Genomic DNA, 25,711 nt, shown 5'->3' with positions numbered 1-25,711 from the left:
CAGTGCGGTTACTATAATACTTCTAAATAGTTTTCTTTATTCTTCTTAAGGTTTGTAGAGCTTATTGATTTTGTGATTTCATGTTTTAAAACCTGTTTAGACAATTTCAAGCCACTCTTTCTTAAATAGACTGAACACTGCCATCTCCTTCCCTTCTCCTTCTGTGACCACAGTTACCTGAATGTCCCTCCTTTTTGACCGTGCCTCGTACAGCTCTTAGGCTCTCTGCTGTTTTCCTTGCCTCTCTTTACTTTGATCTCAATAGTTTCTACTCTATTCCGGTTTCCTGATCTTCTCTTTTACAGTTTCTAACCTGCCCTGAATCCATCTGTTCAGTTTGTATTTTCAGATACTGTGTTTTAAGGTTCTGGAATTTCCACGTGATTTTTATTTTTATTTTTTTTTTTAATTTTTTTTTAACGTTTTATTTATTTTTGAGACAGAGACAGCATGAAGGGGGGAGGGTCAGAGAGAGAGGGAGACACAGAATCCGAAACAGGCTCCAGGCTCTGAGCTGTCAGCACAGAGCCCGATGTGGGGCTCGAACTCACGGACCGTGAGATCATGACCTGAGCCGAAGTCAGACACTTAACCGACTGAGCCACCCAGGCGCCCCTCCACGTGATTTTTAAAAATGTACGGATTCTAATTTTCTAATAAAATTCTCCATTCGTCTTTTTGTTACTGAACACGTGAAGAGTAATCTTTCAAAGGCCGTATCTGTGAACTCCAGCTTTGTCTCTCCAGGTTAGTGAGATAACCAAAGTATCAGTTGAGCCCTTCAGTTACTACCGTCTGCTCAGTTTCTCAGAATCTGCTGGCCTCTAGACACAGTTCAGAGGTTAGCTGCAGCTCCAGGGAAAACTATAGCAGGATTTCACACCTACTTCTCCCCTGTGCCCTTCTCTGGGATTTTTGGCCGCCCATGTCTTGGCCATCATGGAACCCCAAATTTCTAGTCCCTTTCTCCCTAGCCTGTTGAAACTGCCTTCACAGCTCAAGTTCAGAACCCCTGTATAGGGCTGGCTTTAAGGTATCCTGAGTCTTGGCCCCTTGAGTCTTGGCTGCCAGGCCACTCTCCAGTGCGTCCTTTCGTTTGTATTTCATCCTGCTTGTATAGCTGTTTCAGGCAGTTAGATGATGTTTGCGACTGGTCGTGTCTGTAGACATGTAAAATGTACGTATGTTTTAAATCAAGGTATGGTTTTAAAGTCTCCCTTTTCTTCACCTTAGCCTTTTATTTTGGGCATTTCTCCCTATCATTAAAAAAGTTCTTTAACAATCCAGTGTGTATAGCAGCATTATTAACAGTAGCCAAACTAGGAAGAGAGCCTAAATGTCCATCACCTGATGAATGGATAAAGAAGATGTGGTAGTACATATACAACGGAATACTACTCAGCCATCAAAAAGAATGAAATCTTGCCATTTGCAACAATGTGGATGGAGCTAGAATGTATTCTGCTAAGCAAGATAAGCCAATCAGAAAGACAAATACCATATGATTTCACTTATATGTGGAATTTAAGAAAGCAGGTGAACATATGGAAGGGGGGAGGTAAGAGGAGAGGGAAACAAACCATAAGAGACTCTTAACGATAGAGAACAAACTGAGGATTGATGGAGGGAGGTGGGTGGCAGATGGGCTAGATGTGCAGTGGGCATGAAGAAGGGCACATGTGATGAGCACTGCATGTTGCATGTAAGTGATGAATCACTGAATTCTCCTGAAACCAATATCGCAACATATATTAACTAAAATTAAAAAAAAAAAAAAAGGTTTTTCAAAATAGTCACTTTTAATGGTTATATAGTATCATATAACATTACGTATTTAACCATTGCCCTGTTGGATATTTATTTTTTTTTTTTATTTTTAAATTTTTTTTTTTTCAATGTTTATTTATTTTTGGGACAGAGAGAGACAGAGCATGAACGGGGGAGGGGCAGAGAGAGGGAGACACAGAATCAGAAACAGGCTCCAGGCTCTGAGCCATCAGCCCAGAGCCTGACGCGGGGCTCGAACTCACGGACCGCGAGATCGTGACCTGGCTGAAGTCGGACGCTTAACCGACTGCGCCACCCAGGCGCCCCATGGATATTTATTTTGCATAAAACCTCTTCCCATAATAAATTTGCTTCATTGAACATCTTCACATAACCAGAGATACATCCAAAGTAGAATTACCAGGACAAGAGATTGTGAGTGTTTTGATGTATTGCCAAGATACTTAATGAGGAAGGAAGTGCAGTTGTATACTTTTATTAACATCATCAACAAAAAGATTCTAATAATTTAAAAAGTTTTTGCTTGCACCTTTAATGACCTTTTTCTCTCTATGGAAGTAATATGCTAAAGAATATTTAGAAAATAGAGATATGTGACACTGAAGAAATGAAAGTTATCCATAATCTTAACACCTAGGTTCAGACATTGGTTAGCAATTTGAATATCTTCGTTGCCATTCTATGTGGGTATGGAATCCTATTGTACATGCGTTTTTTCACTAGGAGGATCTTGAACATCCTAGGACATCATAATATAGTCTCCTACTACAATGATTTTCAGGTTATTGCAAATGATTACAAAGCAGCAGAACTGACTTAATTGGAACCTTAGTAGGTAAAGTAGATAAGAACAGACTGACTGTGGTAGAAGGAAGTAGGCCTCTGAGGCTTCTGCTTGGAACCTCTAAGGCACTGAGGGACCCGGTTGGCTTCAGGTATATTGCTGCGTATGTGGTTCCACAGTTACTTTATTCAGTACATTCTTACTTGACCGGTTATCACCTATTTTTTCAGTATCATAAATAATGCTCTAGTGAGTATTCTTGATTATTTCCTTAGGGAAAATTCTTAGAAATGGAATTTCTGAGCCCAAGTGTATGCCTGTTTGGTTAAATATTTTTGCTGAATTACACTCCAGAAAAATTGTACCAATGTCTCATTTCTGACACTATTTGAAAGTACCATTTCCCTGTATCTTCACCAATACTTGATATTTTTTCTTAATCTTGATGGGTTTTTACCATCAACAGCTTGTTATGAAAAATTTCAAGCATAGAGTCAGGGTGACAGATTTTTACAGTGAACAGCCATATATTCCCCACCCGGGCTCTATTAACATTTTCTTATACTCACTTACACTTTTTTTTTTTTTTTTTTTTTTAATTTACATCCAAGTTAGCATATACTGCAACAGTAATTTCAGGAGTAGATTCCTTAATGCCCCTTACCCATTTAGCCCATCCCCCCACCCAAAATCCCTCTAGCAGCCCTGTTTGTTCTCTGTATTTAAAAGTCTGTTATGTTTTGTCCGCCTCCCTGTTTTTATATTATTTTTGCTTCCCGTCCCTTATGTTCATCTGTTTTGTATCTTAACTTCCTCATATGAGTGAAGTCATATATTTGTCTTTCTCTTGCGAATTACACTTAGCATAATACCCTTTAGTTCCATGTACTTTTTGTTTTTAAATCATCTCTGCACCCAGCGTGGGGCTCAAACCTGCAATTCTGAGATTAAGAGTTACACGTTGCAACAATTGAGCCAGCCAGGCACCCCTCTATATACTTCTGTCCCTACCAATCTGTCAGTCTTTCTTACTTCTTGGGCACGTTTCAGAGCAAATTGTAGATACTAATATGCTTCCACCCCAAAACTTCAGCACGCGGAACACAAAGTAATACGTAGACATAAGAAAAACCTGCAGTTAGATTATAGGGACTGTCGCTCTGTCTTAGGTGTCTGTAACATTTAAGTGTTTTATAATAAGCAGCTATTGCTTTTATAGTTGGGAAAAAGAAACATGGAGTAAATACAGACAAATCCAGTAGATGCTCCTTATCGAGTGTTTAGGATGTGCAAAAATACAAAGACGAAGGGAGGAGGTACACTCTTTAACTCACGTTCCCAGCAGCAGTTGTGTGTATGTGTGTGCGCTTGTTCACACGTGCATTTGTCTTGTTTGTTGATTTTTTTTTCCCCTGGTTTTGTCAAGTTTCTTGGGTGGGGGGAGGGAGCAGGAGAAGTTTTGATTCCAGAGCTGCTAGGTGAGAGCTTCGGGTGGAATGGCAAGATCCCCAAAGCAGGAGTCAGAAGATGGGAGATGCCATCTCAGAATTGATGCTAACCTACCACTTGATCTCTCTTGATGTCAGATTTTTGTTTTCTAAAATGAGGAGAAAAGTGATTAAAGTAGGAGATAACCTATGAGGAAGCTTTCAACAAGCTGTATTAGTCTTTGAAACCATAGGTAGATGTTAAGAATTAGCATCTGGCATAGGTTCCTAGCATATCGTCAGAAGGCCACAGCTGCTGCTCGCTTCGTGCCTGGTGAGGGAGAAACTGGCACGCCAGCTCTTGGGCTGGGACCCCAGTTTATTTGGGGACTGAGACGAACCGGCTTCAAGCACTGTTCCCGTGTAGCCCATCTCAGACAACATAGCTGTGTCTGTGGTCAGCTGAAAGCAAAACTTGAAGTTAGTGTGTTTTGTAATAATGAACCTGTCTCGACCAGGAGAAGTAACAGTTCCCTAGGTGGCATGTGTTTTTCCGTCAGAAGTGAGTTGCGGCCTGTCTCGAAGACTCTCATTTCACACTTGCACGTTTTGCAGCTTGTTTATCGTTTTCATTTTCTTTTTCTGTCTTCTTCCTCTCCCAGGCCTCTTCCTGTGCCAAAGCTGCCCCCCGGGGAGCAGGGTGAAAGTGAGGAGGACACGGAGTATATGACCCCCTCCTCCAGGCCTCTAGGACTTCCAAAACCGGATGGGAAATGGCCTTTGGACACAACCCAGAGTTCACGGTACGTTCACGATAGTCTTCTGGGAATTAAGTTGACACCACTCACCTGCCTAGCTGCTCCCTACGTGATGTTATCCGGCCAGAATGAAAGCAGAAAGACGTGTGGAGCCTACATACCCCAGCGTTTGGCCCCTCGCACCTAGAAGCAATTCCACTTATGCTTCCTCACTGTCACAGTAGTTACAAAACCACACGTCCACTGTGCATCGTAAGAGTCGATCCTGTGCCATTTATTAGTGATCCTGGCAAAAGGAAAATGCTATCTTGATAGACTCAGGGTCTAGGATAGTTAAGAATAGACGAGGCTTAATAAGTTTGCAGATAACAGAGTTCTGTTTCTGAAGATCATATGCCACTTTCCTTCTGGTTCAGAGCGTGTGATTGTGACCAGCAGATTGATAGCTGTACATATGAAGCAATGTATAATATTCAGTCCCAGGCGGCACCGGCTGTCACAGAGAGCAGCACCTTTGGTGAGTAGCCATTCTGCTACTTTGAAAATCATTGATGTGCCATTGGAACGAGCCTGTCATACTTGGCTATTTGAGACAGCTTGATTCTAGGCAGAAACTTCTTTTAAATAATCTTCTTGGCAAAATATCTTTGATCCAGGGGCAGTAAAACCCTCTCCTCTATTTCCTGTTCACGCAACTAGTTCCCTTTGTACTTTTTCATCCTTCCAGGGCCTAGAGACATTTGGGTTCTATGGCCTGGGCCCGCAATGCTGGCAGCTCCCTTTTATTTCCTTTGCTTTTTTAGCATTGATGAAATTCTTCTGTGTGTGGGTGGTGAATACTCAATTCCCATATCAACTAGCTTACCAAGTTGAAAGTTCAAGAAGGCAGCACACACAGGCCCTTTGGCTGGTCTTGCGAGGTGAAACGCCAGTAGAAATGTTGAATGAATGCTATAAAATGACACTTGAGTCTTTGGCTTCAGTGGCTGTTAACCCTGACAAGGGTAGCCTTTACCACGTTCAGGAGAGCAGGGCCGCAGTGTCGGTGCAGACTGTGTTTTCTCTGTTCTTTTGTCTCCACCCGCGGGGCCTGCCATGGCGGTCAGGCCCAGGGTAGACCATTGGTAGCTTGCGTGCTGGACATGTGTGAACGAATGAGCTGCGTTAGAAGACGGGGTGTGTGTGTGAGAAGCAGAAGATAACCGCACAAACCGTTCTCTAGGTGAAGGGAATCTGGCCCCGGCCCACGCCAGCACCGGACCCGAGGAGTCTGAAAATGAGGAGGATGGCTATGACGTTCCCAAGCCGCCTGTGCCGGCGGTGCTGGCCCGGCGGACTCTGTCCGACATCTCTAACGCCAGCTCTTCGTTTGGCTGGTTGTCTCTGGAAGGCGACCCCACTGCAAGTGAGTCTCCAGGCCGGCCTGGGTTTGTGCTGAATGGCTGTGTGGCTCCCGGTTTGTATTGCAACAGAGGTGACTGCCTGGTGACAGTGCTTTTGTCACCAGATGTTAAGTCTGTTTTAGTCTGTGTGGGAGGAAAGGTGGTCCCGGGGTCTCCATTAGGAAGTTGAACTGTAGTCAGACTCTTTAGGATTCTGCCAGACTTAGAAACAAGGTTGTTCCTTAACCCGTGGCTGCTCCTGGCTGGTGCTAGGTAGGACGTCTGGTTCTTTGGGGTGCGTGTCATGACACCAGTAATGAAGCTTGATGGTTCAGAGCGCGCATTCTTGACTTCCGGGCCCTGTCCCATTGGAACGAGGGCGCGCCGGCTCTGGAAGCACACTGAGTGGGCTCGGAGCCAGCTCACATTTGGGCCTTGACTCTCAGGGGCTGCCCTTGCACCTGTGGCTGCCTGGGAGGGCAGCAGCCAGAGTTGCTGTCACTTTGGAAATTGAAGACTGTGCTCAGGACAGCTGGCAAAAAAGATACATCCAGTTGCCCAAACAGGTGGTGATCCCCACCCGCCCAGCCTTGTTTAATGCTTCTCCACTGCAACTTAGTCTTATTTCTGTTGTCCTCTTTGTGGAAGGAGAAGTTTAGTGTCTTTGGCCCTGCCAGAGAAGTTGTTTTAAATAATCTAGGCACTCTGTGTGTGAAAAGTGTATAAAGCGTGATGCGGATGCAGGTGTCTGTGCTCAGGACAGCAGTGTTCCTGTCAGCGGAGCAGGTGCATGGTATATTTAGAAGGCTGCTCCCGCTGTGAGGAGGAGGCGAAGGCTTTCTGCTAAAACCCTGGAACCGGTAAAACCCGGCCCTTTAAGAGCACAAGTCCCTGCCCAGGTACAGTAGGTCGGTAATACCTTGATCTTAGCACACTGTTATTCCTGCCGTTAAGTGGGGATCTCCCCCGCCCGCCCCCCCCCCCCCCGCCAGATTTGCAAATATTTTCTTTCTGATTTCTTCTAGACTTCACTGAGGGTTCCCAAGTTCCCGAAAGGCCTCCCAAACCGTTCCCCCGGAGAATCAACTCTGAACGAAAAGCAGGTAGCTGTCAGCAAGGCGGTGCCGCCCCCGCCCCACCGCAGCTCTCCAGCGAGATCGAGAACCTCATGAGTCAGGGATACTCCTACCAGGACATTCAGAAAGCTTTGGTCATTGCCCACAACAACATCGAAATGGCCAAAAATATCCTCCGGGAATTTGTTTCTATTTCTTCTCCCGCCCACGTCGCCACCTAGCACACCCCCGCCCCGCTGCAGCGTCAGAGGACCAGTGAGCCGGCCGCTCTTACTGGAGTGGCACCTGCAAGGGCAGAGGTGCCTTTGGAGACTTCGCGGTGAGGTCTCGCCCTCTCTGTGGGGTTTCACATCTGTGGTTCCAAGATTTCAAAGCAGTGGAATGAACATGGAGCAGCTAGTGTGTTTTATTATTTTATTTGTTTTGAGAGTGGATTCGAAGGTGTCCTTCAGTCCTCACCTTACAGTGTGGATTCTTAGTAAATGGTAGCCTACCTGGGGAACAGTCCGGAAAGCAGTAGGAGAAGTATTGTGCTGTAAATCCTCACTGGGGACTTCAGACTTCCCTGGGTTAAGGATGTGGTTGTGTTTCTGTCTGTCTGTGGTTGCGTGTGTCCTGTGATTATAAGATTAACCTGCTGTGTGTGTTAATCCCAGGCAGGGAATTAGCACAAGAGATTTAGGAAGGAATCATTTAAAGACTTCCATCTACTGTGGTATTCTACCCAACCCCAGTGTGTATTACAACTTCAACACTCCCTGACGGCTTGGATTACCACGTGCATAGCTCAAGTCTTGTATTTTTAGAACACCCTCCCTCTGTCCTTTGTCCTGCTTCCTCCTCCTCCTTGGTGTCTGTCACTGGCAGTGGGCTTGCTGTGACCAGACTTACTGAAGCCGAGTGGCTTATAGGATGTTCCTTATTACGTGTGATGGTTGGTGTTGGTTTGTGTGGTAGATGGGTAGTGGGGGAAAAAGTACTGTTGCTGTATCCTTATAGTCATGTTTGATCTAGCAGCTAACACTGGTCACTCCAAAGCACTGTTTCCATAGGAACATCGACTCTGTTAAAGTACGATGTTTTCATTATCCTAATTCCATAATGACTGATTCGAGATAGAGGCCTTCAGATACATTCCATGCCCTCCCCAGAAGGTGGTCTGTGGAAGTCCGTTGCCTTGATGCCGGGAATGTGTTCTAACGTAGGCCGTGGGTTTTTCTGCTTCACGGGAAGGGAAGGGCATTTGTTTCCAGCAATGGCTTTCTGACCCGAATACCACAAAACTTTTAGCAAGCTTCACGCACAGGCTCTTTGCCTTGTTCTACATAAGATGCACAAAATAGTGAAGATGTCTCTGTTGGGTTTTTTTTTCCCGGTGAGTTAATTCCAGCTTATACGGGTGTCTCCCTTTGAACATGAGCCAGGTTATATTTTCGGAGGAGAATCTGCTCTTTGCCCTCGAAGGAAAGGGGCTGACACCCATGGTGGTGCAGCATTGCGCTGACAGCCCCAGTCCTGCATCGGGGCCTCCGACAGCTGGGTTTCTCTTGTGCCTGTGGCTTTGGGCATGTAGCACGTCCTTCCGTCTCCTTGTCACCTTAGTCCTGTGTACTCGTGACTGCGTTCTCCACGGTAATTAGCATTCAGTGTATAAATGACTTTACTGTGGTCAGAGACCGTATGTGAGAAGCCTGACGATTTGTGTAATTGCAGGTTACAAAGGAGATTCAGGGTCCAGCACGGGGCACCCGTTAGTCGGTTCCTGGAGGTGCTGCGAAATGACCCCTGGAGTTGGGTCAGTTCTCTGTCCGGTCTTTGCTGGCTTCCCCAGCAAAGCGGGTGTACCCCCTCGCTTGTCAGAAGCACGCCTGCTCTTTGATCAATCTGCCCTCTTCAAAATCTAAATCACGCTTTTGTCTTTAGATCCAGAATCTCTTCAGATCGGTTTTCTTTCTCATCTTGTCATCTGTGGAACTAAAATTTTTTCTAACTCTTCTCTTGGCTCTCAGCTGTTCCTAGACCTGTTGGCTTTATCCTCTTGCCTCCGAACCATTTACATTCCCAGGGTAGAAGGTACAGGACTTCTTGTTGATTTGCTCTGGTTCCCCAATGTCTGCTCCACGTGGCGGAAAACAGCCCAGCCCACCGTCAGGTGCAGGAGGTCCTGATGGTCGTGGCCGGGGGCAGGGAGAGTGGCAGTAACCTAGCGTCTCCTTCTAAAAGCCAGTAAGGATAGGGTTTCGTTTGTGGTAACGTTCAGTTTGTATTTTGTTTAAATGCTGAAGACCCAGACGAAAAACTAGAAGAAATGGCAGCATTTTCCATGCCTGCCCACACTGGAAGTTTTCCTTGTCTGCAGACATTGCCCATAGTCTGAAGATGTGTCAAGAGAACAGAACACTGGGGCGCCTGGGTGGCGCAGTCGGTTAAGCGTCCGACTTCAGCCAGGTCACGATCTCGCGGTCCGTGAGTTCGAGCCCCGCGTCAGGCTCTGGGCTGATGGCTCGGAGCCTGGAGCCTGTTTCCGATTCTGTGTCTCCCTCTCTCTCTGCCCCTCCCCCGTTCACGCTCTGTCTCTCTCTGTCCCAAAAATAAATAAACATTGAAAAAAAAAAATTTAAAAAAAAAAAAAATAAAAAAAAAAAAAGAGAACAGAACACTGATTCTGCATATCTTTTGCCTGTTCAGTGTATCCAAAATCTTTGGAGAGTGTGTCCTTACATATATAGGCTAAGGGCGAGTTCATCCTTTTGTTCCTCGTTGAGCGCCCCTGTGGCTCATGGGGTCAGGCCTCCAACTGGGGTGTCAGATCCCAGTGTTGGACATACGCTTCATTGATTGGCTTGGTCATCGGCCTGGCAGCTGGGTAGCTATAGGCTTTCAAGCTTCTGAGACCATTCTGTGAGGTTTTCTCTCCTCGGGTCTGTGAGGACAGACCTGGGTCCAAGCCTCAGGTCGCCAAGGTAGTCTCACGAAAGTTTTCACGTGGAGGCTTGTCTTGAGGGTATTTCCAAAACTTTAATCTCTTAAATTTTCCTTGGGCTAAGGCACGAATACCAGCTTCTTCATCCTCCATTCGTATGGCAGTTTTTAATTCTTGGGCTCTGCTCTGAATTTAGAATTGCTCTTTCAGAAGTTGGCTTTGAGTTTTGCCATTTTGGGTAAACCCATCTCCCTTCTCCCTCCGAATTACAAGTGGTTCCTTCTGTGTTAACTTGCCAGGTGGGTAAGGTAAAAGTCACTTTGATGTTTTTCTTTTTTCTCAAATGCATTAGGCTATTCTGTTCAGTCCAGTCTCCTTTCCCTCTTTCTGGCTTGCCCTGCACGGCCTGCCTCTGTGCTCCTCTGTGCTCCTCTGTGCTCCTCTGTGCCCCTCTGTGCCCAGCTGCCCTCTGCGCTCCTTCCACTAAAGTAAAAGATTCCCAGAGCAGAAACACCTGTGGGCTCTGTGATATACCTCCCTTTAAGAAAATAAGAGATTGGGCACTTTGCGGTCTCCACGTGCATCTGTTCATTCTTATGTAAGTAATGATCTGCACCTTGGACGGCCATTCTCTTCCACTATCCCTCCTCCCCCCACTCAACACACTCCGCCATTCTTCTGTGCTCTTCCCAGACAGACGACACCAGGGCCCAGGATGGGGGACAGCGCTCGTAGTGTCATTCAGCTGCTTTGCGGGTTAAAATTTTTGGATGGGGGTCGCTATTCTTCAATCTTAAAGTATTTATCTCCTCTATAGAAAACTAAAATATAACTTAGGGTCCAAACAGCAGACCTACAAATGAGTTTTTGTAAATTTGCTAGCAGAGTAGGGACTGTATATTCCCTTCAAGGCACTATGATCACACTTGACACCTGTGTGTGTGGGTGGTTGGCGATGGTGTTGATGCAGAATATTCTCCTACCTCACCTCATGACAGTCAGGGTTCTAGATCTCCTTCCCAAGCTAAGGAAGTCCCCCCTCCTGCCGTTGGCCTTTCTGACTCTGGTGACCGCTGCCCAGGGAACAGTGGTATTCTAACCATCGGCCTGGCCTGGTGGTTACCAGTTAGGTTGTTCGTTCAGCAGATGTGTATGAGCGATTACCATGTGCCAGAAGCGCCAGCTTCTCCGTGTTCCTCCCTGTCCAGGACTTGCATTTGGCCCTAAAATAGCTCATCCCCAAAAGACGGTGCAGTTTTTATTCACAGCTCTTTTATGTAGATCTGTATTTCCTTAAAGAGCTGTCCTGGGTAAAATCAATTCAAGGCTCTTCCGTTAACCCATGTCGTCTTCCTAGAGCTTTGATACTTTCTGGGAGATTCCTCAACGTGTCTCATGGGTACCCACCATCTTTTGTGTATTTCAGTGGAATCTGTTTGGTGGGTTGAGGGGTGTGTTGGCTCAGCTGCACGGTTAGGGCAGTTACGTGTTTAAGTAAAGCATCTGCCCGTAGTTCCTCTCCAGTCTAGTGCCTTCCTTGATCTTCCTACTGAGCTGCTGGAGTTCCTAATCCCCCTTGTTGTGAAGTTTCCTTGTCGCCCTTCGGGGACCTGTTACCACCTCCCATTCTCTTTGGAACTTATTTTCCAGTCTTCCAACACCTTTGCAGCCGATTCTATGTCTTAGAAAGGCAGAAGGTGTGGGAGAGGGGCGGATACCTGTTGTTCGGTCCTGGTCTTCAGCTGATCCTTTGGTCTCCCAAGAGCCAGTCGGCAAAATAGATGGAACTCAGTTCTCAGAAATGCCAGCCTTTCCTGGGCTAAGGAGCCTGGGACCCTAGAACTTAGCATCAGAATACATACGTCACCACTCTCCTGCTAGACTTTCAGGCTTTAGAATTCAATCCGAAGTATTCTAAGTCCACCTACAGTGTTACTGGCACTACTTTGACCTCAGCCTATGTTCGTTGTCTTTCTTTAGAAGCGCGTAAAGCTACCCAGTGCATGGAGGAGGGTTCATAGTGAAAGGAAGCCACAGTTTTGTATCTTTGTCCTGTTTCGGAATCCTTCGGATGTCAGAAACAGGTATTCAGGCTAAAGAAAGGAGGGAATCCTAAGGATACAGGGTATTTTATAGACCCCAGTGCGAGAAGTACAGTCGATTCTTGTATGGGGCTGGGCTGGGACTGTCAGACTTTGCACCTGGTCCTTTCTCCTGCTTGTCAGGCACAGCCCTGGAATAGACAACCCAGTCCCCAAGTATACACAACGTCCCAGCTCTAAGGATCACCGTACACAGCTTCCCAGTGCCTCTTGATTCATTCAGATTCTCAAGAAAGAACACGATCGGCCCAGCACATTGCCTGGGTGTCTACGCCTGACCAGTTAGCCTTGGCGTGTGGGGCGGCAGCGGTGTGCCCCTTTGGGTGGGAGATGGGGGGAGAAGAGGCTATAGGCAGGATAGATACCCTCCCTAAAGGTCTTTTAGTAGTAAAGCTGCTGTCATACTGCCTTTTTTTAGAGTAGAAAGGTAGGCATGGGACTGTGTCTGGCATGTTGAGAAAATTCTTGGGTTTTGCTTAATTTGGGTTATCGTCGTCTTTATTTCTTTATTTCCTGTTGTCAATCCCTTTATCAGTCTTGGCATCCAAGATTTCTTACCTCCCTCCTCAGGACCCGTTTCTCCTGTTCCAGAGCTAGTCTGTTCTTAGGTGACGTTTCTTTGCCTTCATTCAATCTCAGGTTTTTAGCCTTCTTTCATATTATTTGGAGAGCAGATCACACATCCCACTGTAGCCACCCATGGACTTTTGGGCTCTCTTCAAGTTTTAGCACCGAAAATACATCCATTCTATGGGCCCGTGGTCCTGGCTCCCCTCCTCCTCGAGGAGAGCCCTGCGGTAATATTCTTGGGCAAGCCTTCCAGGGTACCTCAGAAACTGCTTCCCCATAGCCAGCAGGAATATATAATAACCGGGACAGTAGCCAGGATATAAATTAGATGTAGATTCCAGTTTAGAAGAGTTTTGACTGAGAGCTCTTTAGACCGGGAACCCTGGTCTCCCCTGTCCACTTGATTTCTTTGTAGTCCTGTATCAGAGCCTTTTTTAATTTTAATTTTATTTTTCAAAAAACTGCTTGCCTACTAAGTCTTTTGATCTTGCTTACCTCATCCTAGAGCCTGTCCCGTGTTCTTAAGGCATGTTCATAATTACTTGTAACTTTTTTAAACTGTTGGAGTCGTTAGGAATACACAGAAGTAACCTAGTAATCCAAAGATACACATTGAGGCACGTGATGAAGGGTGGGTCGTCAGCCCTTGCATTTGGTATCCTGGACTGGGCGCCAGAATCAAGGAGCAGAGGGACAGCAGGGCCGGGTGCCTCCCTGTCCTAGGAAATCTGGCGTGGTTCCACAGGGGAGCGCAGTGTTTTTTGGGTCTAAGCAGCGGCACCCGCGTAAGAGGTGGGGGGGCCGGGACGGGAGGAGCAAGCTCTGGCCGGAGGCTCCCTCACATTCAGTTGGGAACGGGAAAAGAACGGAAGGGCCAGCTGTCGGCTAAGAGCAACAGCTGTCTGGAGCTCTCCCTGCCGCTTCCCTTGTGTAACGCTCGAGAAAAACGCGGTGGACCGCTCCCTCTGTTTGCCCAGAGCAAAGGCTGAAAGCCAGCCTCCGCTCTCCTACCGCTCAGGCGGCCGAACAGATCAGCGGACTTCTGGTTGCCCGGCTCCACGTTCTTGACCCGCTCCTGAAATGAACGTGAGGGGCACCCCTCCACTGCCTCTCACAAGTCCTCTTTGCACGTCCGAGCCGGACCGGAGGGCCAGGGAATGGGGGAGGCTCGGGCACACGCCCCGGGCAGCTCCTCGGGCCTCACTCCGCCTCCCGCCCAGCCCCGACGAGGGGGGCGCCGTGTGCCCACGCCCAGTGCGCCAACCTGCTCGCGTGTCGCGTGCCCCGTGTGTCCGTTCCCTCCTCCCTACCTACCTCGGACCCTGCTCGGGGCGAGGTAGCCGTGCTCATGGCGGTCTTGAAACCGCAGAGGCAGAGAACCACGTAGGAGTCTGTAGACTGTGTGTTTTCTCTTCCTCGGTTTCTTCCTTCTGCTGTCTGGGTAAGCCTGCAGGCACGTTGCCCGTGAGAGTGGATGCCTCCTGACCTACCGGTCTCCGTGTCTCGGCCTTGACCTCCTGCTGAAACATGTGGTAGGGGCATGGCAGCTACGAGGTACCTCCTCCTACATTTGCTTTCTGGCTGTGGTGACTTGGGATTTTTAACCTTATATATCTTTTTCCTTTATTCAAAACAAAACAATTTTTAGCACACTGAAAAAAAAAAAAAAAAGCCAAACATTTTTGTGCCTTTCTAAGGCAGCACTGTAACTCAGGCTGCATTTTAGGACTTAATATGGAAATACCAGAGTCTTAGCTCCTCTACCTTGAGTGTCCATCCTTACAGACTGGGGGGAGGAGGAAACGCTCTGTGTGGCTGGAGAGATGTCAGATAGGTGAGGCACGTCTGGGGTCCCCTCTCCCTGCCGTGATGCTCTTTTGGAGTACGTGTTCCCCTGGGATCATTCGGTTGGCTCTAGTCAGGATCGCAGCCGCCAGGTTGAAGGCTCTGTCTCCAGCGAGGAGAGAGGGAGACTGTTCTGGGATTTCCAGGTACGCCCTGGACCATTTCAAGTGTGCCAGCCTCTGGGCCTGCTAGTGACTCAACTGCATGGGAAAGTGTAGGACGGACTCTCCCGAGAACAGACGTGGTGTGTCTTTTCTCTTTGCTGGATCCTGAACTGGCCTAGACCTCCCGCCTCTCCCTCGAGACATGGCTTTCCTTTCATTTGCAGACTTCAGTCTTAAAGCATTAAGCAGCCAGTGCCCTCTGCGGGTCCAGTTTTCCCCTGGGGAAGGCAGCAAGGACCACGTGCCCGGTCCTCAGCATGGTGGTCACGGTCAGTTTCAGCAAAGAAAAAAGGAAAAAAAGTTTTCTGAGAATTTTACTTCTCCCTTTCCCCTTTCAGTTCTTCCCTGCCTTTAATGAAGAATTGGGAGAGAAACCATTCCTTTGAACGTCCTCCCTCTTTAGGATTTTGACATTCTTGGCCTGGGTGGGGCTGAGGAGAACTTGATGCTTCCTCCGGAATAGAGTCCCAATTTGTATATCAGTGTTAAAAATGAAACAAAACGAAAACTTAGAGGAGATTTTTGTGGACTATTTTAAAAATGTGTCATTAATATAAAAAAAAATTTCTATTAGCAGTATTTAATCCTTCTCACCTGTAAAGAATAAGACAGAAGGTAAATATTCTTACAGAGAAGAGCAGAGCTTTAAGATTGGTTTTCATTTGACGTCCCTTTTGTTTTGCCAATGTATTAATGTTTAGAGGTCTGTTATACTAATGTTATTTATTAATTTTTTTTCATTTCCATACACAGTTAACTAAAGAGCTTTTTCAAGCACCCATGTCTGTAAAAAAAAAAAAAAATATTTTTAAATAAAGTTTCTTTTGTTGTAGCAGCCTGGAGTTCTTGCCCTTCCGTGGGGGTGGGAGAGTGAAAGACCAGGCCCGCGCAGTCATCGTGGTGAGTCTGCTGCTACCTCAAGGCAAGTCTGAGCCGCTGGAAAGCCTAGAAAAAAGTTGATAGCTCCTCCTTGCCAACAGCCTTCCGGGCCCTGAGAGCTGCCTTAGGGCGAGGCGGCCTTGCTGCTGACAAGCAGGGGGATCATCCTCTGTGGTGGAGCAGGAGCTGTTTGCTCAGAAGCAGAGGGAACCTCTGGTCCCCGCTCCTAAATGTGAAGGGTTTTGTGTTCTGTTCGGTACGATTCCAGTTGTGGAGACCCCAGGCTGCTGTGGTGCCCATGATGAATAAAAAACGGGGTGAGATTTCTGGGACAGTTAAGCTTTATTTTTCTTACATATACATATATATATATACATACATAGAGGAAATTTGCAAATTTACACACAACCTAACGAAACCACATATACATACAGGTGCGCGCACACAGATACACATTCACACCCCAAAGCTCCAGCCAGGCCAGCTCTTGTCCCTAAGTACCATTCTCCCATTAGGGAAGGCCCTTCTCCCAGGGTCTAAGGCCATTAGCTCACTTTATAGAAGTTTGGTGCTTATAGAGTTATAGTCTTAATCGTCATAAAGGACAGTCTGGACCTCATGGCTGTCCCCTAACCCCACCTTTCAGTCTTACGTGACCCCCGGACAGGGCAGTGGGAGCCAAATTAACGCAGGGGGTTTGGGCACAACGGCCTAACTCTGGAAAACTGCCCAGCTTCCTCCCTGCAGGGACAACAGGATCTAAGGAACACCACCAGTCCTGGCTTCTTCCCAGAGAGAGGTGGGTCACAAAAGGGCCTCCCGCGGCAGGCAGGCAGCTGCTTTGTAATGAATGCTGGGGTACATACTCTCCAGAACCGGTGTGAGCAACATACTTCAGCAGAGAGGGGCCTGGGCTCAGTGTGTCCTCACCTCAGTGACACAAGCGAATGAGGACGCCAGCCTTTGGGGCAGAAACCAGCTCCAGATAAACAGACTACCTAACTTGGCTGCCCGTAGAAAACAGGTATATACATCGACAATATGTCTACAGAGAAAACGCGGTCTGCAAGAAACTCCTTCCCACTCCCGGGATACTGAGGCCCCTCCCTGGGATGAGCCTCACCCAACCGAGACCTCGGTGGGTCGGTCCTTGAAGAGGACCTTCTCCCGACGGCCCTTCCCTCAGAAATGGGGTCTGCAGGCCAGCTGGAGTAGGGACCTCCTCCTACCCCGCGTTAGAGGCTTTGGCGATCATCCTGAGTGTTGGGAGAGGGTAAGCAGGGAGCAGGAAGTGTTCCAGGCGGGAAGGGCACTCAGTGTGATGAGCAGGCTAGTGCCTCAGATCGATGTATTTCTCTCCCTAGAAGTAGGTGAAGAGGAGAGAGGTGAGGGGAGCGCGGGGGGACCGCGTTGGCGTCTGGGGTGGGAGCGCTGAAGGGATGAGGGACCGAAGCCAAAGCTGATGGACGAGGCGTGGAGGGAAGCGGTGGGAGGGGGCGGGGCAGGAGGGCCTAGGCTCCGCACTGGACTGGCCACACCGCGCTCGGTGACCTGAGCCACGGCACTGTTTGGGGAAAGGTGGCGGTGACAGGGCGGAGGGTGTGCTGTCAGTCCGGGGAGCTCCCCCTTGTCCACGGCCCCCTGGCCGCTCTCCTCGCCCTGCCAACCTGGGACTAGTGTTAGGAAGGCAAGACGGGCCTGCTCCCAGTCTCCAGTAGAGGAGGAGGAAAGGGAGAGAGAGTGAGTGTTCAGAGGACGAGAGCCATTAGCCCCCGCGGCTCCCAATCCCTGGAGAGGCGTCAGGCACTGGCCGCAGGAACTGCCTCCTACCTGGTCTCCTGGAGCCCTCTTGTCACCGGTGCTGCCCTGTAGGAGGCCCATCTCTTCTGGGAGCTTATCTGACTTAACTTCAACTACAAATTCGCTCTTACGAGACGGGGGCAGCGTGCTGGGAGGAGGGAGGGAGGCAAGAAGTTGGCAACTCAGGGGCAAGGGAAGGGAAGGTCGCTGGGAAAGACACTGGACTGGGTGATGGGGCTCTTAGGCAGGTGCTGTGGGGCCAGCTCAGGGAAGGGAAACACGCAGTGAATGGAAGGGAGAAGGCGTGGGTGAATGCAGCGGGCAGGAGAGCAGGGAGCACTCACACTCAGCGTCCCCCTCCTGCTCCTAAGGGGTGAGCGGGCACTCGAGCAGGCAGGGAATGTGCCCACGGAGGCAACAAGCTGGGTAGCACGACGGGGGGCGGGGGGGATAGAGGGCGCGGGGTACCATGCTTACATCTCCTGTTTGCCCGACCGCCCGCATGGTAGCTTGCCCTTCTTGTAGAAGAAATAGAGAACGGCACCCAGCACGGCCAGGACGAGGACGCACACGGTCACGGCCACGATGGCCACGCCCTTGCTTTCAGGCTCCGGCAGCTTCTTCTCTGTCCCACAGAGATGTTCCTAGTCACTCCCGGCCCCAGGTGGCCACGCTTCCACCACTGCCCCACCCAGCCCGGGGCTCCCCGGGCAGGGACAGGGCAGGATAAGGGTGCCCTGGCACAGCCCCGCGGCCCCCCCCCCCCCCCCCCCCCCCGTTCTCGAGCCCAGACTGCCTGCTCACCTGTGGAGGTGCCGTTGGCTCTGCTGTAAGGACTGACAGTGGAGGTGCTGAGGCCAGTGGTTCTGTTTGAGTCTGTGGTTAAACGGATCGAAAGGTGGGTTAAGAAAAGCACAAGCCCGCGCTCGCCACACCCCGCCACACTGAGGACGGACGAGGCCCGTACCCAGCTCCAGGAAAATGGTGGTGGTGTTTCTGCCCAGGAAGTTGAAGGCCACGCACTCTGCACCGGTCTCCAACAGCTCTGGGGTCACGAGGACATTCAGGACACTCAGGACGCTCTGCGGATCTTGGTCTTGTTCATGGGCCTGTAAGGAAGGAGGCGGAGCTCAGGGGCCGGGCCCGGTCCCCGCAGCAGAGCCTGGGGCAGGGGTGCGTGAGCAGGGGAAAAGGAGGTGGGCTCACCGTGCCGTCCACGCTCCAGGAGATGGAGGGCCGGGGATGTCCCGACGCTTCACAGGACAGATTCAACACTGTGTTCTCTTTCACCCACATCTTCCTTTCCTTTGATGTCATCCACGGGGACCCTTAGGGAGGGAGGGGGACAGGTGTGGCGGCCAACTCCACTGGCCTGCCTCCCCCTCCCCGCCAGAGCATCCCGGGGCGGCCGGTGGCCTTTCGTCCTCGAAGAGCTCGAAACCACCCAGCCGGGGGTAGCTTCCCAGGCCGCCCGGTCCCTGCCCAGAGGGCCTCACCAAAAATGGCCACGCGGACCAGCTGAGTGCGGTTCAGGCCCGGGACGCTGGGCACGGAGGCCACGCAGCGGTAGCCTCCCCCCGCGTCTCGCTGCAGGTTGTGTAAGCGGAGCACGGGCCCCTTCTCCAGCACCTGGCCTGTCTGGGGTGAGAGAGGGGTCGGTGGGTCACTCACAGCCACACGGCCCCCCACGCCCCACAGCCCCAGGCCCGCCTGAGTACCTTTTCTCTCAGCCACTGGAACTCCAGGGCTCGGTTACTCTCTGCCTCACAGGTCAGGGTGAGGCTGCCGCCCTCCCGGCTCTCTGGGGCCGCAGGGCTCACCCGGACATCAGACACATCTGGGGACACGGCAAGGGCGTCAGCCTGGGCAAAATTCCCGCTTGCCCCCCGCCTGCTCCCCCCCCCCCCCCCCGTCCGGGGCCCGGGGCCCTCACAGTTCACCAGCAGCTCCTGTTGCTCGCTCGGCAGCGATGCCATGGTTTCCAGGTCCAGGCCCTGACACTGATAGAGCCCACTGTGCTCCTTCCGGGCAGACTCCAACACCAGGACCCCGTTGTCCTCCGTCGCCTTCTCCTCCATCTCCTGGGTGCTGGGGTTCTGGGGGAGAGCGAGGGGGTGAGCAGCGTGCGCCTCCAGCCGCTCTCGCAGCCCTCGTGCGCCCAGCGCGGGCGCCCTCCGCACCTGCTTGCTGATGGTGAAGTGGGGCGGGGGGTTGCCGTCAGCCAGACACCGGATTTCCACGCGGTCCCCTTCCTTCAGCACGCCCACGGGCTCCACTTCCAGCCACACTTTCTCCGCCGGGTCTATAGCACAGGGGGGGCACGGGGGCCGCGGCCGTCAGCCCACCAGCCGGCCCCGCGACGGGGAGCGGCGGGACTTTTCCACCCGCCCCAGCCCAGGGCCGGATCGGGACTCACAGAAAACCGGGACGACGACTTCCCTGGACTCCTTCATGTGGTTCCCGCTGGGCAGCCGGTAGTTGAGCTCGCAGTAGAACTGGGCGTCTTTGTCTTCCTTAACCAGCTGGGCCTTCAGAACGCTCTGCAGGGTGTACAGACCGCTCGACTCGACGATCTGGGACGACTGAATGTGGACCCCTGGGCAGGGAGGAAGGGGAGAGAGGCTCGGCCTCGGCCCCGCCTCCGCCCCCACCCCCTGGTCGCAGGGGCTGCCGGAGGGGGCTCCCGGAGGGACCCCGGCCTCCGCAGAAGGCCAGGCACCACGGGAGCCGCGACTCTTCACCTCCGAAGTTTTACTGCTCGTTATCCACCTGCTCCGCGGGCGCGTGCCAGGAACGCCACAGTGACTGACCGATGCCCCTCAGCAAACACTCCAGACGCCCACCCACGGGGGTAGTGAACGGCCAGCCTGAATACACCATACCCACTGGGGGGGGCGGGGGGGGGGGGGGCAAAACAATCCGGTAGAGCTACACTGACGAAGCTGCAAAGGTTTCCAAGGCTCACCGTCAAAAGAAAAGTGATCTACCACACAGAACCACCGAGATCGGGGGCTTCCCGACCTCGGTGCTGCCCAAGCGTCGGCGCAGAGAATTCTTTGTGGGGTGGGGCTGCCCCGTGCACTGTAGGCTGCCAACCGTCCCCCAGGTGCCATCACCACCATTCCGTTCGCGACAACCAGAAATACCTCCAGACAGCGCTAAACGTCCCGGAGGGAGGAGCAAAATGACCCCTCTTTGAGAACCACTGATTCAGAGAATAAAAAATCAAAAGCCTACACGTGCCGAGACGTATCTCTGTATGTGTAAGGACCCAGAAACTGGCCGGAAAGAACGAACACTCAACTGGCAGCAGAGATTACTTTCTGGGAGGGGATGTGGGGCAAGAAGGGAATTTTCCTTCTAGATCTCCTGGGTCGTTTACATTCTCACGAGAACGTTTTCAGGCCTCGCTTGTGGACTTCAAAAAACCAAGGTCCGGGGCGCCTGGGTGGCGCAGTCGGTTAAGCGTCCGACTTCAGCCAGGTCACGATCTCGCGGTCCGTGAGTTCGAGCCCCGCGTCGGGCTCTGGGCTGATGGCTCAGAGCCTGGAGCCTGTTTCCGATTCTGTGTCTCCCTCTCTCTCTGCCCCTCCCCCGTTCATGCTCTGTCTCTCTCTGTCCCCAAAATAAATAAACGTTGAAAAAAAAAAAAATTAAAAAAAAAAAAAAAACAACAAACCAAGGTCCGACGAAAGGCAAGGTGGTGGCACCGTAAGCAGGGCCCTTAAGGGCTGACGGGGCTGCACTCACGTTTCTTCTCCTCCTTCAGGGGCCGCCCGTTCTTGTACCAGATGACTTGAGGAACGGGGTACCCATTTCTCCCCACACAGGTAGCAACCTGAGGGGGACAGGCCGTGAGTCTCGCTGCCGCTCAGGCCCCACCGGGCCCCGCCGGGCCACCCTGGCCTGGCTCACCTCCTCGGGCTCCTCGCTGTTGACCGAAATGCCCAAGGGATTGACCTGGATGGTCGGCTCCTCCGGGGCTTCTACGAGGGAAGGAGAGGGCATGGGACCACACCGCTTCCCGCGACCCACGCCGCCCGCGAGGCACGGATGGGGCACTGACTGTAGACGTGGAGCTGGATTCGGTGCTCCTGGGACTGAGGGCGCTTGCCCTGGCACAGGAAGATGCGCTCGTCGTGGGGGGGTGACGTGTGCCAGGGCCAGAGTAGTCCCTCTGTCCAGGAGGCTGAGCCGGTGCTGGTACTCGCCGGGTTCGCTCTGGCCCTGGCCCTTGCGCACGCGGAAGATGAGAGTCGGCTTCTCCTTGTGGACCTGAGGAGGGGTGACGGAGGGGAGGGGAGGGTCCTGGGGCTGCGGGAGGGGGACAGCCTCCCACCCTGCCACCCTGCCACCCTCCGCACGCACTCACAGAAAACCAGTCCACGTGGCTGAAGTTGCCCGGGGAGTGGGAGGGGCCGCACTTCAGAAGGGCTGTCCCGCCAACTTCCACCTCCAGGGGCTCGGGGGTGGGGGGCTCCGCCTCTCCAGGCACACCTGGGGTGCGGGAGGGGACACCCCAGCAGTGGTGTCAGCTCCAGCTGCTCCCCGTGGCCTCCCCTCCCAGCCCGCTCCCTGCAGCTTTTCTTCCGGGAGAGGGCCCTGCCCTCCTGAGCCTCAACCCCTCTCTACCGGCTGCCCCAGTCTGCCCTCTCCCCCAGTTCAGGGGAGTCGGGGGGGACCGTCTCTGGTCATCGCAGGAGGAGACCCTGAGCACCAGGCACCTTCCAGACGAGGCTGGCAGAGGGGCAACCCAGGCGGTGGGCCAAGAGGAAGGCCCCTTTCCTTCCAGGCCCCCTCCACTCCCAGTGAGCTCAGAGTGTGGGAATGCAAGGCATGTGCCAGGCTGGGGCACACAGGCCCCTTTGTGTCCCCACACCACGGGGAAGACCTCACTACTCTGCCCCCCAAAAAAGCCCTCCCCAAATTTCCCACAAGACGCAGCGAGCCAACCCCGGCCAGAAGCTCCCATGTCAGGCTCCCAAAGCGGTACCTCTGTGGACATCCCACACGCTCAGGGGACCCCCCAGCCTGGGAGTCCTGTGAGCACGAAGGGGTCAGAATGTCCCCTAGGGGTCAGGGTGAGGGCCAGGCAGTGAGCAAGAGTGACGTCAGTGGTGCCAGCGTGCTGCCTGCCCTGTGAGGAGGTGATGTCACTCAGTACCATCTGGCTGGCCTCCGGGATGCCTGGGTTGTTGCCCCGGGCTGGCGCCCAGACAAGGAGGGCAGATGGAGCGGTCTTCAGCCCACAGCAGAGGCCTCGCTCGCGTCCCTGACTCCGTTTCCCCAGAGCGAGAGGAGCGGGGCAGGGTGGGGCTAGATTGGCTGCAGCTGTGGAGCCCAATTTAGCCCTTTCCCCAGAAACACAGTCAGCCTGGGAGGCAGCAGCCTGGGGTACCCCAGGGACACTGTAGGCACCGGGCATGAGGCCAGCGAGCTGGGTATTGCCTAGCCCTCCCCTTCCCCAGCCGGACAGCGGCTGGGACCCGGGAAAGGGAGCCAAGAGAAACACGCGACACCGCTGCAGGCCATACAAGGGCAGCGTGGACCCGGGAGCGCCCGGCTCCCAGGCAGTTCCAGAGAAAATCTCTGAGGTGCAGGGGCGCTCTTCCCACCTGAACGTGGTCCCACTCCGGGAGGCGTAACAATTCTGGGCGCTTCCACACTGGGCACCCTCGAGCCCTCGCTTCTGCCACCTGTGATCCCCTCACCCGGACAGGCGCGAGGCGACCCACGCCGCCCCCCAGCCCCTGCCAACGCCCTTGCTCGGGCGGGAGCCGCCGTCCCTCCCCCGCTCGCTCACCTCCAGCCTGGCTCGGAGCCCAGGCCGGAGAGGAGGCGTCGGCGCGCCCCCTCCCGCTAAGCAAGCCGCCTTTTCCAGCAACAGGCGGGCGCAGGATCCGGGATTTGGGGATGCGCTCCAGCGGCGCCTCCCGCCGCCGCTCCAGCCGCGGGCCCCCAGAGTGGGCACCTGAGGCAAAGCTCTCCCCAGCTCCCCCGAGAGGCTCGGCTCCACCCCCTCCGGCTCCGGGCAGCAGCCTCCTCCCTCCCCGCGTCCTCCTTCCCGGGATACCCTAGGATCGAGGCTGCAAACTGGCGGCGAAGAAGAGTTGCACGCGCGCAAGGCGCCGGGAAGGAGGAGCGCACGCCGGGGCGCAAAGCCCCGACCGGCGCCGCGCCGCCGGCTCCGCTCCGCTCCCCGGGCGCGCTCCGCCAAAGACCCCTGGCCCGTGCCGCTCGGGGGCGCGGGCCCCCTGCGAAGCCACTCACCCGCGGCGCGGCGACAGCAGCAGCAGGCGGCGAGCAGGAGGGCGCAGACGAGCCCGGACGGCCCCATGCTTCCCGGCCGGAGGGCGAGCGCCTAGTGAGCCAGCCGGCGGCGGCCGGGGGCTGACGTCAGGGGGGCGGGGGAGGGGGCCCGGCCCGCCCCGCCCCGCGCAGCCCCCCGCCCCCGCCGCCGCTCCACGGGGGCGGGCCCGGAGCTGCGCGGAGCCGCGCGCCCGGCTAGGCCGGGCCCGGCGCCCAGCCCCCTTGCCGGCTCGGGTCGGGCGAGGGGGCAGTGACAGGTGTCTCGAGGCCGGGCTGACTGGCCGAGGCGGCGGCTACGGGAGGTCGGCCCGGACGCCCCGAGTCACGCCGGCTCAGAACCGGCGGCGCTCGGCCCCGCTCGGCCCCTACCGGGACGGCCGGGCGGAGGAGCAGCAGACCAGGTCCTCGGGCGCCCCGCTGGGGGCCTCCCGTGCAGGCGCCTCTGCCCGCCTCCTCCTCCACCCCGCCGGACCCCTGCCACCGAGAAGCTGGCCGGCCGCGGCGGCTTCCCAGAAATATTGCACCACTGCGGCTGCCGCCGGCCTGACACTACCCCCAAAGCCTCGCACACCCCCAAGCCTCGCAGTGCTGGTCGCTTTGAGGGAACAGCCCCGGGCCGGGGCCCGCAGACCCGGAGGTACCCGCACTGAGGAGTGGAGACGGTGCCCCGTGGGCTCCCCCTTCGAACCCAAGCCCCCGCAAGTCTGAAGAGCGGAAGAGGGAGGGGGGCTGAATTCACAGGCCCAAGGCTTTCACACGGAACCGAGTCCGGGCCTTGAAAATTCTGCTTTTGCCCTCTTCACTCAATGAGCCCAGCTGGGGCTCAGTTTCCCCTCTCCTGAATAAAGAAAAGAGGGAGAAGGAAGGGTTCATGGGTGCGACGTCTCCAGTTGACCTCTGAAAACCTGTTGCTGTCCTGATGGTTGAAAGGACCCCCTGAAGCAGGGCTTTTCCCGCCCCCCCCACACCCCACCGCCCTTCACCACCACCAACAGCACAACCCCAGGCCCCCTGTGGACTGGCTCCGCAGCTGGGGGTGGAAGCATGGAGGGGGAATCAGGTCTGATCGCAGGCAGCCCTCCACACAGCAAGCTCCCCCTCTTCCCACACCCAGGTCTTCTGGCCCCTTGAACTCCGGCTCTGGGGAGTGGGATGGGCTCCTGCCTCTTAGAGACCCCAGCATCACATCTGCTGGGACTCCAGGGAGAGGGTCAAATAGAGGTCTGGATTTGGGGTGGAGGCCGGTCGCCTGGCAGAGCAGCCTCTCAGCGGGCTGGGGGAGGAGCAGCGTGAGGCAGCAAACGCTAGAGATGGGCAGGTGACTTGAGAGAATGCTCTGGGCTGGTATTTTGATGACGCAGAGATGACTGGCAAACCACATGAGCCTCGGTTTTTTGGAACCTTGCTGACCCCTCCTCTCCCTTCATCAGTCTCCAGCCAGAAGCGATGCCAAGCCGGCCAGGGCAGGGGCGTGGGGCCTGGAGCCTAGGGGGAGAGGCCGAGCGGAGGACCGGAGGACCGTGGCTCCGCATCCCCCAGGAGTGAATGTATGGACTGGCCCCGGGGCCCGGAGTGGAATGGATGAGTTTGTTCGGCTACGGGGGAAGGAGCAGGAATGGCTGAAGGATGCTGTTTGCCTCCCCCACCCCACAAGCCAGAGCTGGGCAGGGAGCTCCGCTTCCCCGCCCCCACTCCCTTCCCTTCACTTAACACCATTAACTAATCATTCTCCTCTCCGCCTGAAAACAAAGCCAGCTAGCCACCAAGGACAGTCAGTTCGGAATTCTTCTTCCGCCCTGAGCAGAGTGCAGCCAGGTGGGGTAGAGGAGCTGCCTCAGCGTCGAAGGGGAAATGAGGTTAGAGCCCAGGGTGACATCCTTTCCCAGTGTGGCTCCACCAACATG

At 53.6% G+C, this 25,711-nt stretch overlaps 2 protein-coding genes across 5 annotated transcripts in view; one reads left to right on the top strand and one right to left on the bottom strand.

Annotated features, from left to right (window-relative positions):
- Positions 1 to 18,827, top strand: part of CBL (Cbl proto-oncogene) — an 89,835-nt gene extending 71,008 nt beyond the window's left edge. For 2 of the 4 annotated variants that reach the window (XM_086678888.1, XM_086678892.1), the window contains 4 exons: positions 4,662 to 4,802; positions 5,174 to 5,274; positions 5,980 to 6,162; positions 7,165 to 8,033. In XM_086678888.1, coding sequence (XP_086535014.1) covers positions 4,662 to 4,802; positions 5,174 to 5,274; positions 5,980 to 6,162; positions 7,165 to 7,436 — 697 coding nt within the window. In that variant the 3' untranslated portion in view covers positions 7,437 to 8,033. Of the gene's footprint in view, positions 1 to 4,661; positions 4,803 to 5,173; positions 5,275 to 5,979; positions 6,163 to 7,164; positions 8,034 to 15,652 lie in introns of those variants that run through there. The other 2 variants (XM_086678891.1, XM_086678890.1) reach the window with 2 other exon arrangements.
- MCAM (melanoma cell adhesion molecule) lies at positions 16,022 to 23,912 on the bottom strand. Its single transcript, XM_086678893.1, is given in 17 exon segments — positions 16,022 to 17,058; positions 17,529 to 17,646; positions 17,976 to 18,123; positions 18,303 to 18,374; positions 18,466 to 18,607; positions 18,705 to 18,826; positions 18,995 to 19,136; positions 19,217 to 19,335; positions 19,432 to 19,594; positions 19,679 to 19,800; positions 19,915 to 20,094; positions 21,249 to 21,336; positions 21,414 to 21,484; positions 21,565 to 21,643; positions 21,645 to 21,773; positions 21,871 to 21,995; positions 23,769 to 23,912. Coding segments are annotated over 17 exon segments (1,917 nt in total). The 5' UTR covers positions 23,836 to 23,912; the 3' UTR covers positions 16,022 to 17,028.
- Between the last annotated feature and the right edge of the window lie 1,799 nt (positions 23,913 to 25,711).

The sequence above is a fragment of the Puma concolor genome, chromosome D1, assembly GCF_028749965.1.
Source record: "Puma concolor isolate L17-30 chromosome D1, mPumCon1.1.hap2, whole genome shotgun sequence".
NCBI classification, from domain to species: Eukaryota; Metazoa; Chordata; class Mammalia; order Carnivora; family Felidae; genus Puma; species Puma concolor.
This window is presented reverse-complemented; position numbering and strand designations above follow the sequence as displayed.